Below are 14,106 nucleotides of genomic sequence, written 5' to 3' on the forward strand. Positions count from 1 at the left end.
TTAGAGACAAACCAAACATGCATACTTACAATTTGTTGTGTGTCTTGATAGACAAACATACATACATACATACATACATACATACATACATACATACATACATACATACATACATACATACATACATACATACATACATACATACATACATACATACATACATACATACATACATACATACATACATACTACATACATACATACATACATACATACATACATACATACATACATACATACATACATACATATGTAAATACGTACATACATACATACATACACTTTTACGTATGTGATATCAACTATTCAGACCAAAAGATAGCTTACCATGGTATCTGCAAAGTCTATGTTTAAAAAATAGCCTTTCAACATATCCGCTTTAGCGTTGACGTGTTCAACTGCCATTTGACACGCTGGTAAAGCCCCTCGAATGTTGACTACACTGCTGGTCAGAGGGAAAAAGCCAATAACGTTTAATGTGGCGTTATTTGGGCTGCCAACCGTGGTTTCCTCAGTTTCTGGCGTTATCGGTATCGTTGACGTTGTGTCTATTATTTCTGGCGTGGTATAGTTCGGCCATTGAAGCAAGTCTGTCGCTGGCGATGTCTGTGCCGACAGATCGACACCGTCTGTCGTGAAGAGTGACACCGTCGCCGTCGTCTGGACCGTCTCTGTTTGTGCCCACGTTGACGCCACCAGCGACATCAGCACCATGGAAAGAAACATACTGGCCATCGCCATGTTGCCGCCTGCTTGCTGTAAACCCTGCCAAGAGTTTGAGCCAGTGGTCTCGGCAGGCTATGTTCAAATACTTTGTTTCAAACCCTTAATAGAGAAAGCAAGAAGGAAAGAAAGGAAAATTAATATATTAAGACAAAGTCAAGGCAGTACTCATCTCGTAACTGCATGATTCAAGAAACTTTATTCTACCCACTCTGTTTCAAAATCAACAGTAAAAATGAGATATATCCGAATAAGGTTAGAGAAACATGTCTCCAACAACAAAAAATTATAATTACCAATATCTTGATTCATAATGGCCGCTATACCCTGTGTAAACTCAATGGGGTAAATCAAACCTTCTGATCTTACAATTACTAAAGGGCGATATCGACAACTTTAACTTAAAAATGGATCCATAAAAGCAGCAGAAAGTTATTGTACCAATTAGAGTGTCCAAAGCTCTCCGAGACGTACTCCACAGCTTTGAATATAACCGACGAGTTAATTAGAAAATTAGTAATATAAGAATCGTGAATTGCCCTGGTATTGTAATAAAGATCATTTAGAAGTGAAAATGGGAAGACATGTAGTTTGGCAAACGACGCATCCAATATGTATTACAAGCAAGGAATTGTAAGTAAGCCAGATACATGGATGAATATCAGAAAGGTTCAGAGCTTAGATGGGTATTGGCAGGATGTCAAAAATTTACTCAAAAAACCTTCTAACTAGTTTATATTGGATTCATGCTCTAAGAAAGAAAAAATGAATTTGTGAATTTTCAGTCCTCCCCTCGAACTGAGTGTATGACCAACAGCGGCTGCGCACAACTTAAAATAACTATTGGATAGCTGGCACTCAGTAATTAAAAACAGACATTACAAGTGCGAGGTTCATGGTTGTTAACTTAGAGAATGATGACATATGAAAAACGGTGATAATGCAACGCCATTGATCTCGTAAAAATGGAGCATTAACCGTACAATGACTTTGGCGACAGATGGTCAAAAGATTAATGGTCGCTATAAGAAAATTATCCGCTTACGACTTATGAAATAAACAAGTAATCTGCTGGTACTAAGCTGAGGAATATAGAGATGGAATATGTTAAAATCCACGTTATATTTAAGAATTGTAGAAGTAATAGACAAGATATGAAATGGAACACCATTTGAAAGAAAGGGTGGATGACAGTCGAACTGCGTGTATCAAGGCAATAGTTGCCATGGTGATGATTGAAATGTAGCAAGACTCGGGCGATAGCGTTTCAAACATTTAAATAGAGAGATTCTGAAGTCATCCTTCAAAAGAAATTGATTTCTTAGAAATAGACTCATGATGAAAATATGAGTAGTTTTCTGATCGAAACATGAAATTCGAAATTGCCAATCGTTTGGAAAGATTTCGTGAGAATGAGATTTTACGTAAAACAATCAGAAAGGGTAGGTGACATCATTTCTGCACGAGTTAGTATTCTTAATTTTATTGACGTGTGACTCTTTAGAAATATTTAAAAAAATTAACATTGCATGAGAGCGCTTGGAACCTACATTTATGCTAAAATCATTATCGTCATCATTATCTTCATCATCGTCATTATAACGGTCATAATCAACGTCATTAGCAGCTGGTACTAGTTTTAATTATTTTACATTCTTTCGAAGAAATCAAGTTAACAAATAAAACTAAGCAAATAAATAAATAAATAAATAAATAAATAAATAAATAAATAAATAAATAAATAAATAAATAAATAAATAAATAAATAAATAAATAAATAAATAAGTTGCATTTGTTTGCTTTTTTGTAGGTCTGTTCTGGTGACAACTTGAAGGTAGCAGTGTCCAAGAAAATTAGTATTAAAAAGGTCTCAGTGTTTTGTTATTCAAAAAAAATGTCATAAATATTTACAAATTCGCGATTTTAAGAAGCTCGGGAAATACCGATATAACTAGCGTGAAATCTATAGTGATCCTCTACGTACGCAGAAAGCTGTCGACGACACGCAGAGAAAATAGTCGAGTTACTGTGTGAGGCGATTTCTCAGAGCTGTCATTCAACGGGCGTGAAATGTATGGTTCTGCATGGTTGCGTGTGAAAAGGATGTCTGCATGGGGCAGACGTCATGCAAGGAAAGACAAGTCTTGTCCAACGTTTAAATGCGCAGCCATTCCCTCACCATTCGTCACTTGAAGAATAAATCAAGCTCGCCGGCGACTCGAACTCTGACGAATGGTTGGCCTAGTTTCCCCGATAGTATTAATCTGACTGGCGTAGCTCTGCACCGTTAATAATTAGAAAGAATAACAACCTGAAAAAAGTAATATTTTTACTGCAATTTGCGAGTGCGCTTCAATATTGCGGCTTTTAGAGAAGTATATGCGAGCGAATTGCCAGTAATCTTTTTTTATGTGGCAGAGCTTCAGTGATCGTATATTATGAATGTCCAGTACCGCAATCGTGCCCTCGTCTATTACCTGCGTATATTGCGTTCTATTTTACGTGTTTACGTCAGTCAAATTCAACCTCTAACAATCACAACTGCCATTAAGAATAAATTTTGCTCAAATCGCCCGAGCCATAATTTCGCTTTGTTGACAACAATCTGCCCGAGTTTGCCTTTCTGTATCCCGCACCCGTCAACATAAACGCATTACGGAGACTGAGCATGGGTCGAAGGTCAAATCCAATCCAAGAAAAACGATTCCGCGCGGTTAATCGAGTTTCTAATCCATCCGTTCAGATTCCTAACACCCGTGACGTCACGCCTGTTCAGCATTTCACCCCATGTAAAGATGATAATTGCTTTCGAAATGGCACAGTGCGTTTCTCTGGCATAAAAGAAAAACTCAGTTCATCACGGAAAGAACTTTTCGAAACAAAGGGATGTGATCTGTTTATCTTACGCACTGATTTTTCACACAGGTGAAAGGTCGAACGGTATTGAAATCAACGTAACACTGAAAAATAGAAAACGAACAAAATTTGTCCCTGTACGTTTGTAGCGAAGTTGGCTAAAAGGTACAGTTGATTTTTTACGATCTTTCTCCATTTCACATCGCAAAATGACGAGAATTCCAGAGTCCATATGATACCAGGTGTTTGCCGAGCCAAAATGAAAATTTCACAGAAGTCAGGAAATTATTCTACAATGATTTCCTAATGATATGTAACTAATTAGAAAAGGTAGAGTGCATCCTGTAAGCAATCGATTCAAAAATAGTTGATCCATTAACATTTTGTTGCTGTTTTATTAGCTAGTTGTTTATTTATGAGCTTAATTGAAGTTTGCGTGTGTATATCGGCAATGCACTTAAGCTAATTGCATTCTAAATTGGTCGTTAATTAGACTATGTTCAGTGGGCTGAATGCGCTTTTATCAAAACTTTTATAATGACTGGATAGGGAAAGAAAGGTAAAAACGAACTCAGGTCATGAACTAACAACACCATGAACGCGATGCGCATGTCACTCTTAAAGAAAACGCGTAATATAGATGAGGCATGACAAATTTATCAAGGATAGCACTGAGCTTTTTTACAAATAAAGCGTTCCGATGTCTCACCGTTGCCTGTATTTTAACTAATCTTATCGGCAGCAGTATTTGGTAGGGAAAGGCGGACTACAAGAAAACAAGTCGGCGAAACTTGTCGAACCCACTATTTATTTATTTATTTATTTATTTATTTATTTATCTATTTATTTATTTATTTATTTATTTATTTATTTATTTATTTATTTATTTATTTATCTATTTATTTATTTTCACCAGAGAGAGAAATAATGCAAAAGGTACAATTGCAATTTACATCAGAAAAAAAAGAATATAAAGCAAATACGATACAAATACAAACATATTATGAAGAATGGAACAGCTCTCATAAGGAAATCAAACTCGTCAGGTATCCAATTGCATTGCAACATATACCGTGTTTTGTGACGATGTTTGTCCGATGTGTTCTGCGTATTATTGCACTGACTCTATTTCTCATCAGCAAGGGACCTCAGTAAAGATGACGTTAACTATGACTTTATTTGTATCATGTTTTATTAAATACTCATTCGCTGGCCAATCTATGACATGCTAAGTTAAGTTGCCAATCACCACATGTGTGCAATGATTCATCGTGCATATCATCGTCTTCAAGATACATGTAATGTCTCATCCATTTTCAAGGCAGACACTCTGCTGCAGTGTTCTGCCTGTAGTGTCAAAAGTGTTTACAAACTTTTAAAGAAGTAAGCTTATATGTAAATGAAACATTCATTATACATGCATTCATAATAACAATCTTTCATAAAGTTTATACAGACAAAAACACAGACACATAGATACAAAGACACAAAGATACATACATAATACATACATAATACATACATAATACATACATACATACATACATACATACACACACATACATACATACATACATACATACATACATACATACATACATACATACATACATACATACATACATACATACATACATACATACATACATACATACATATTTATTCGGCAAGGCTTTCTCTTGGACACAATATTTATGCGGCAAGGCTTGTGTATTGGTTTTCAACTTTTCGAAAACAACTTGGCGATGCATTTGGACGATATAGATGAAAGAGTAAACTGAACTACGTTGACATGCATAGGTTCACTCAGACTGTAGAGGTTTTTTTCAGAAACGTCCAAAACAGCAACGAGACACTAGATCATCTTTTCTACACCTGTAAATTCACTGAGACCTTCTGGAACGAGTTTCACACATTTTTCGAGGAATCTCTCAGTTTGTTCACGAGACATAACTTAAATGAAGTGCTCTTTTGGTGTTGACGGTTGCTCTGACATTCATAATCACTTGCTACTGCTAGCCAAAAGACACATCTATGCCATGAAAATGAAACAGAGTAAACCACACTTTGCAGCATTTATGTTGCAAGTGAAATTCAACTACCATCTAGAGTATGAAATAGCTCTGGAAAAAGACAAATTAGAGAGACATTGCAGCAAGTGGATTTCAATTTTACACAAAATTGTAGATAACTAAGCACTGTACTTCATTTTAATTTAAGTTACTGTTACTAAAGAAAATGTTACCAATAAAATAACTTAAATACAAAAAAAACGTCCTTTTAAGTGATTCCTTTTGAGCGCAGGCTGTTGAATATATGCTGTTTGCCATAGGCTTCTCTTTATACTTATGTTTTGGCCTCGGGTTGCAGTACATGGACTTGTGTATTCAATAGTCTTTTCTGAAGGTCGACGCGGTATGATTTTAGAAATCTGACGACCAAGGATGCGAAGAGTTCCTCTAAAAGCAGTGTTTCAAGGCAACGTTTCAAACATACTCTTCCGAAGTTGAACAACAAAAGCGACCCTTAGGCGATCGACTACAAGCCGAGGAACCCAATCATAAAAGAAAGTGGACCGTGTGCTCGCAGATCTAAGATTGCGCGGAAAAGATTCTGGGGCAGATAGTAACACCGTATACGAACCCTAAATTTTCCGCCATATCGTTTTAGAGTTGTGCCAAACGCATTGTGCGGATGAATAAACCAGATAAATAACTCATAGAGGGCAAACCTCTATTTACGTTCATTTGTCAAATCGATCCGTAAACCTCAAGAATAATAGCACACTGATATCAAAAGTGATTGCAACAGTCAGGCTTCGACGCTAATATATATCATTTACAACAGCTTTCCCTTCATCTGAAGTGTTCGCCGCTACAAATTTTTATTCCTTGGTACTCCACTATGAAATTCAAATCTTCAACTCTCAATTGAGCTCCCTTCAATGAAAAAAGTCTTCATATTTTTTTGTCAAGCAATTTTCCCCGCATGATAAGAAGTTATTGAAATTCCTTTTCAAGTGATTCAATGGCCGACTCCGGCAATACTGAATATTATCACCTTGAGCAGACTGTATAATTTGTTCCCTTCCTTTATTATATTTCGAAACCGGAGCAGAATACTCGCTCCCCTTTTCACAGATCGCGAGCCGCGAAATCGAGGAGATGGCTAGTACGGAGGGTCATCCACTCTTGACATTCAATTTCTCATTCAGTCCTATCTATTGCTTTTGCCTCAAGGCAAACAATATATCTAATGTAAGTCAAGTTCGCTAAGTGTAAAAACCAAAAATTGACGAATTGGGAATATACATCGGGAAAAGGAAAGTAGTTACTCTCTCAGGCAAATATCTTCAGGTTCATTACCAAGGACAGTACATTCTGTTGATTTTGTATTTCCCATTCATAAAGTGCTGATCGCATAAGATATTTAACTTAACGGTTGCATTGCCACCGATATTCAGAACCAATCTGGACAGTAAGATGCTCACCTCTGATAGCCACAGATTAAAGAATTGACGAATAAGCAGGTCGGCAGCGATAAAGGTCACTGGCTGATCACCAGGGCAAACGAGTTTAGCGTACATTGACCATGATTGTATCCTATTATGAAAGCAGCTCATACAGACCCGCCGCAATAACGTGAAATTCAGAAACTAATGATGAAACGCACGTTCAGGGGTGACACGTAAACGTGAGAGTAAACAACTTGAGACAAGGCCACCGAGATTTCTAATCCTGATGGAGAAAACTGGCTCCGACGACTTTCTCTTGTGCCAACCTTTTCTTGAAGACGCCTAAGAATCGTAGACTGTAGGGTAGTCTAAGCTTGCAATCGTCGAGGTTAAATTGCAAAGCCAAAGCGCAATGATATATTTTCAAAAGTTCTAAGTTCTTTACGGCGCTGATAAAAATATCGAGTGCAGCTTACAAGTGAAAAAATTTAAACAGCAGTGTTAGGGACGGTGTATCCCGCAAACTGAGACAAATATTCACGTGAACAAGAAATACAACTGCATACAGAAGATACTATTATTATTGTAATCTTAAACAAATTCTTGATTATTCAATTAATCATTACAGGACCTTAAAAGGAAGTGTTACTGCAACTGTCAGCATCACAATTAGCATTCGTGTCTCAACTAGCTATACATTATTTTATATTTCCAACATAAAGAAGGCACTACTAAATTATATGTACCGTGTGTTGCGCACCGTGCCGAACATGTTTGATCTAAATTCATTCCGCAGTATATTCTATACACGTAACCGGTATATTTCAACGTTCAGTTTAGGCTTCGGCGGATTTTACGGCATTCAGACAACGATTTTACGGCATTCAGATATCGAATACAACGGAAATTCGGGGAATAGTTGCTGATACCCTTTAAGGTAGAACGCACCTCGGGGACAGACATTCAGACTCTCAAACTTTTACAATTCTCTTCTGATATACCACATGTGGGGATTTATTTTAAAGCTCTTGGTGATAGAAAACTTTTCACCGGCTTAGTTTTTCGAAATTCAAACATTTTTATTTTTCTCCATAGAGTTAAACAGGGATGGCGGCCATTTTGAATTTCTAATATCGGTAAATAAATCTTGGGTAATTTGTTTCTCTAGTACCAAAATTTGCACGGTGACCCCGAATTTTTATTCTTGATTTTGAAAGAGAATGATTGAAAGATTCCTTGAGGAAAGTTAGAGCAAAAATTTAAGTCTTTCACTTTCGAGGTGCATACTACCTTAAGGATGACAAAAATCGAATCTGCACAATTTTCATTCCTCGACTTTTGCTTCTTTTTACTAAAGATTTTATTTTGACTTTAATAAATTGGCGCCACTTGCGTGGTCCGTCACAATGAATGAATGAAATAAATCTTTTTGAAGTACACTTGATATCTACATGTATGGATACTGGCAAAAGGAATCAAACATTCCCTTGTATGTAAACTTTTCATAACTAGCTTTCGTATGCAATATTTCTTGCGCATCTGATGGCGTATATGGAATCATTTCCAAAGTAGGAGCGGCATGGGGTGGGATATAGGGATCAGATTCTACTAGCCATTTGTGTGCAACTATTAGCAACTATTTGTATATTTAGATATACACTAGTACCCAACAGCCCAAATTGATTATATTGAAAGTATAATCTACTGTGGCGTTCAGGTACACATCAATTTGCGTTTTGACGCGATTAAAAATGAATGTTTATATTTTTACGTAATAGATCAGCAAGGTGACTTTGTAGTTTGGACATATCGGGTCTAAATGTATCGTAGTGTTTTTATTACAACCATGTTCCTATCAATACAATATATATAGTTGTCTTCCTCCATGAAGTACCATACTGTCCCAGAGATAAAAAGGGAGGTATCATAATATATCTCGTAAAATATCACTGACTGAACCGGCAGGGAAGCAACTACAAGGCGACGTCTGATCTGTAATCCTGATCAAATTTCAGCTGTAACGGTAGATATTTACATAATGTATGTATGTATGTATGTATGTATGTATGTATGTATGTATGTATGTATGTATGTATGTATGTATGTATGTATGTATGTATGTATGTATGTATGTATGTATGTATGTATGTATGTATGTATGTATGTATGTATGTATGTATGTGTATGTGTGTGTTGTGTGTGTGTGTGTGTGGTGTGTGTGTGTGTGTGTGTGTGTGTATGTATGTATGTATGTATGCGTGTATGTGTGTATGTATGTCCTAAATCTATTATATTTTATAGACATGCAATATATATTCAATTTTTTATTTGAAATGCATTATTTATGTGTGTGTGTGTGAGAGAGAGAGAGAGAAAGAGAGAGAGAGAGAGAGAGAGAGAGAGAGAGAGAGAGAGAGAGAGAGAGAGGCGTTTTGTGTAACATAAAACGCTTTCAAGTTGAAAACGACACTATTCTAGTTTCTGCTCTGAGCTTCAGTCTCGAATATCCATTGTTATGCGCGACAAGAAAGAGAGCGCAATACATCTGATAACTAAACATCCAGTAATTCGCAAGGCATTTGAAAACATACCGACAAGAGAACAAAGCGAAGAGATTACCAAACGCTGTGCAGTTTACTGCAATGGAAATGAATCTTGTATCATTTTGAATCCTCTAAAGTAATCAGACCTCATGACATCATGACCTCAATTCGGATGCATTCTACGAATATTAACACTTTTTGTGGCAGATATTTGAAAACGAGACCACCAAACACTGTGTAACCTAGCGACCTGATTAAACCTATCTATTTAAACAGAAAACGACACGGCAAAGATTCTCCCCTTTTCAGAATTCACAACCCGGGTGACCCGTGCGAATTGAAAACGAGCAAATGGAAATCCGGCTGATGTTTTCATTTCCTGTCTTGTAGTGACGTCCGTTTTCTTGCCGAGCCCTGTAGCTGATCACTCAAGTTTTCAACGATGCGCTCAGGTTACGGAAATGATAACAGTGGTGTTACGAACAGTTGCTGATGATTTTGCTGTTTCCAGTTCTCGCAGCGAGTTGTTTGTGTGCTGGTGTCTTCTAATTTCTGCAGGACTATATTTTGATCATTCGATGTACCATATATTTCATTGCAAATAAACGCTCCTTTTCATAATGTTTATGTTGTCAATTTTGGTGAAATATACCGAATTATTTTACGATAAATTTTCACTCAATGATTCTGTTAACTCGTACAAGTCATGCATATCAAAGCTAAAACTGCAAATCATTATGACGGGTACGGTAAAATATCATCAGCGATGTTCAAAGCACATAAGAGCCTATACCTTACTATAGCTTTGGGACAGGCAAAGTCGATAGCGATTTCTTTGATACAATAGACACTTGTGAAGCAGCGGCGCCGTGCTTTTTACCAATGTTTGCCAATGGTTTCAGTTCTTATCGATTTCATTGGTTTTAAGAACGTCAACATAAAATGTCATCAAATCAGTATTTCTGAAGTCGGAGTCACCGTGTTCTTCTTTGTTCATTGCTGTTTACATTCACACATCCGTGCAGCAGCTAGATCGATTGATGGAACAGCAACAAGTTATAGGAGCGTTCGTTATTATTTGAATATTTGGCTTGATAAATATCTATCTCAGTCTCCGCGTTGAGGTGTTCTAAACATTTAGTCATGGACTGCAGTCATAACCAAGATTGAAAATTACGCCTCGAGTTTGAATCACCGATCTCATAAAGTAAACATTTTGAAGTGACCTACATATCAGATTTGAAACTTTCAAAATTCTATCGAAAACTATCAATTATTGGATGGCATTGTGCTTATTTCTTTATTCCGCTATGACTTTATACCCGGTCATCGTCGAACATCGTATATGTTGCTCTGTTGCTATAGTGATATGAAACTGAACGCACGCCATCTTCTCTCCCAATCTAAGGGAGACCAATCATGGGTAAAGTTGCACTGTAACGTTTCATCTATTGCAAGAAAAGAGGTGCAAAGTTGTATGCAAATGAGAACAAGTGTAGCGAAGTGTAGCGAAGCTAAATTAACACTACACTGCATTGATATTAGTAATCACTGTAATTAGACTTCTTTTCTTAGCCTTTGCTACACTCGCAACACTTCGATACGTATCGAGAGGGGAGTTTCTAAAAAGTTTGCACCTCCGATCTTGCAGTGTATATAACGTTTAATTCCACTCCTTGTAAGTTTTGTCGATTATAGATAAAAAATAGAAGACACCGTGCCAATTATCAATTCATAAATATCGGTACAAAACGCCGAGTAAGAATTTTCCGATGATTGTTTTCCTACCGAAGATAATCGTTTGTTAAAGTGTCTTGCAAAATTAAGTACCTTAGTCATAATATTTTTTAAATATTTTTTAATTTCTCTTTGTCCTATTGGACTTTTAATAATCTTGACATTATCAAAAGTCAGCCTGCTCTCTACCCAGTATCACAATATTTACGCGGCAAGGCTTGTGTTTTTGTTTTTCATCTTTTCGCAAAACAACTTGGCGATGCGTTTGGAGGATACAAATGAAAGCGTAAACTGAACTACGCTGACATGCAAAGGTTCACTCTGACTCTAAAAGTTTTCCAGAAACTTCTTTTTTAATGATGCCTTTTAGCGCACGCTGTTAAATGTATGCTGTTGCTATAGGTTTCTCTTGATACTTATGTTGTGGCCTCGGGTTGCAGTACATAGACTTGTTTTGTATTCAATATAATGTTTTCTGAAGGTCGAAGCAGTATGATTTAGAAATCTGACGACAAAGGATGCGAAGAGTTCCTCTGAAGACAGTGTTTTAAGGCAACGTTTCAAACATACTCTTCTGAAGTTTGATCAACTACAAGCCCAAGGACCCAATCCAAACAGAGTGGGCCAGTGGGCCGTTAGACGCACGTGTGTATACAGATCTAAGATTGCGTGGAACAGATTTTGGGTAGATAGTGACACCATATGCGAACCCTAAATTCTCGGCCATAGTTTCTTCTGTAAAACTGTCGTACATGTATATATACAATCTGTATTATATGTCTCGAGAAGTATTCATTCCTGTTGAGACACCTCGGATACATTAACGTGTTTTCCGAATAAGTTCAAATGTCAGCCTCGGTGGTGTTTAATACAATGTACACTCTAAAGTGAAAGTTTGAAATTTCGCTCATATTTTGATCGAAACGATAGCAAACAGAGTCTTTAGAATAAAAATCACTTTTCTAAAATTCACGCAATTTCTATGGTTGGGATGAATCGCGCTATATTCACGTACATTCACAATCCAAAATTACCACAATTCTCTCTCTGTTCAACTCTATGGGAAACATGAAATCTACAAGAAAAACAAACTTGACCAAAAATCGTAAAAGAAAATGAAAACTTCATTTAATTTACCATTTTTAAATCAAGTAGTCAAAATTGAGTGGTCAAAAGCTGTAGATTCGAGAAGAGTTGTAAGATAAGTCTCGAAATTATTCCCAAGCTAAGATCAGCTCATTCAAGATCTTTGCAATTTTCAAGGAAAGTATACATACTTCAGAGGTTGAGATCTGCATTTTCTCTCTATAGACGACGTCAGCAAATCTATTTAAGTTTGGTTGCCCTTGCCAAACATTGTGCGCAAATATCGTCTATTTAAGTCAACTCAAGGTCAGCAGCTGTTTCGTGACTGAAATTTACGATTGATGAAAAGTCCATCGCTATTTGGCGGACGGTCATGTCACCTAGAATGCAACGTGGAGTTATTACCAACCACCTCACGAGCTATTTGAGGTTCACTTCTCGTCGCTCAGACTGAACAGAGAATTACCATGTTCAATAGGTCCAAGCTTTAAATAACAAACTGTGGGTTTCCTCGCAGGAAACACGAAGCCTGTTAGATTTCAACCCGCTTGTGCGCCACTTCCCGGACACACACACACATACACCTTCCATCAGATTTCGCCGCCGCGTCTCGCCCGTTCCCGAAGTAGCGATTATTCCGTGTCGCGATGACAACACGAGCGCGAACCATAACTCCTTATTTACGGCGCGGGCGAGATGAAAGCGACACGGATAGCGACAAGTCTGACGGCCTCGAGTGACCCAAACACATTAGCAAACCAATTATCGTTCAGCTAACCTCCACCTCCATTCTCCTCGCCAAGTTTCTTAGAAATTGTTTTTTTTTTTCATTTGACGGAGTTATTACAATGTCGTTCACGTCGAGTTTACGCGACTGTTGGCAATGCGAACAAAGGGACAGCTAAATATAGATGTTTGAATTTCTCAACATTGAAAAATAACGCATCACTACAATGTAACCGCACTGTCTTCGCCACTATACTCATGTTTTCTCGAATGCAGCGGACAGACATGAGTCGAGTTTTGACATCATTTGACAAAAAGAAAGGTTCACAGAAAATGGCCGTGATATCGAAAGGAACTCTGCAACCGGCATTATATCATTGGTAATGAGTAGACACGGTGTTTAAACCATCTACGAGTAAGATATGAAGTCTTTCGCTCACGTACAACCCCCTTCTCGAGATCTCTTTTCCCCGAGAATCAATTTCTAGTGTCTCTCTGACGGAGCCATTTTAAAGTTGTCCAACATATGCTATATGGATAGAACACCAGAAAGACAGGGTATTGGGGCTAAATGTGTGGTTTTTTGAGAATAAGTGTCTGTCAATCTGTGTCTGCCTGCCATCTCTCTTGCCAGTGCTTTCTTGTTTGGTACAAACGTAAAATTTGTTCCAGCTCCAAGCACATGAAGTGATCAACGCCATACGTCTCTTTGTCTTGAAAGAGTATATAATACAATTCCAAATTGCTTGGAGACCGTAGTTTGGCAGGCTGACACTTTGAAGGCACCGACCGATTCAATAAACGGTCGGAGCGGCCGAATCTAACACATCCTAGTACAGATCATTGACTCACCTATTGTGTCGGGGGCTTGATGCTAAGCGTTATTTTCTTCGACTGTCGCCGAGATGCCGTGTAAACCTCGCGAGACGACGCACGCAAGTCTGCCGAAGGAACACCTTTCCTGATCGGCTTTTATCAGCA

General features: G+C 37.5%; 1 protein-coding gene across 1 annotated transcript in view; it reads right to left on the minus strand.

The window, feature by feature from the left end:
• The window catches only part of LOC139133294 (gamma-aminobutyric acid type B receptor subunit 2-like), a 40,400-nt gene extending 26,294 nt beyond the window's left edge, over positions 1–14,106 (minus strand). The window contains exons 1-2 of the mRNA XM_070699825.1: positions 13,978–14,106; positions 328–825 (exon numbers count right to left, since the gene is read on the minus strand). Of these exons, the coding sequence (XP_070555926.1) occupies positions 328–741 (414 nt within the window). The 5' untranslated portion in view covers positions 742–825; positions 13,978–14,106. The remainder of the gene's footprint in view (positions 1–327; positions 826–13,977) is intronic.

This window comes from Ptychodera flava, chromosome 5 (genome assembly GCF_041260155.1).
Source record: "Ptychodera flava strain L36383 chromosome 5, AS_Pfla_20210202, whole genome shotgun sequence".
NCBI classification, from domain to species: domain Eukaryota; kingdom Metazoa; phylum Hemichordata; class Enteropneusta; family Ptychoderidae; genus Ptychodera; species Ptychodera flava.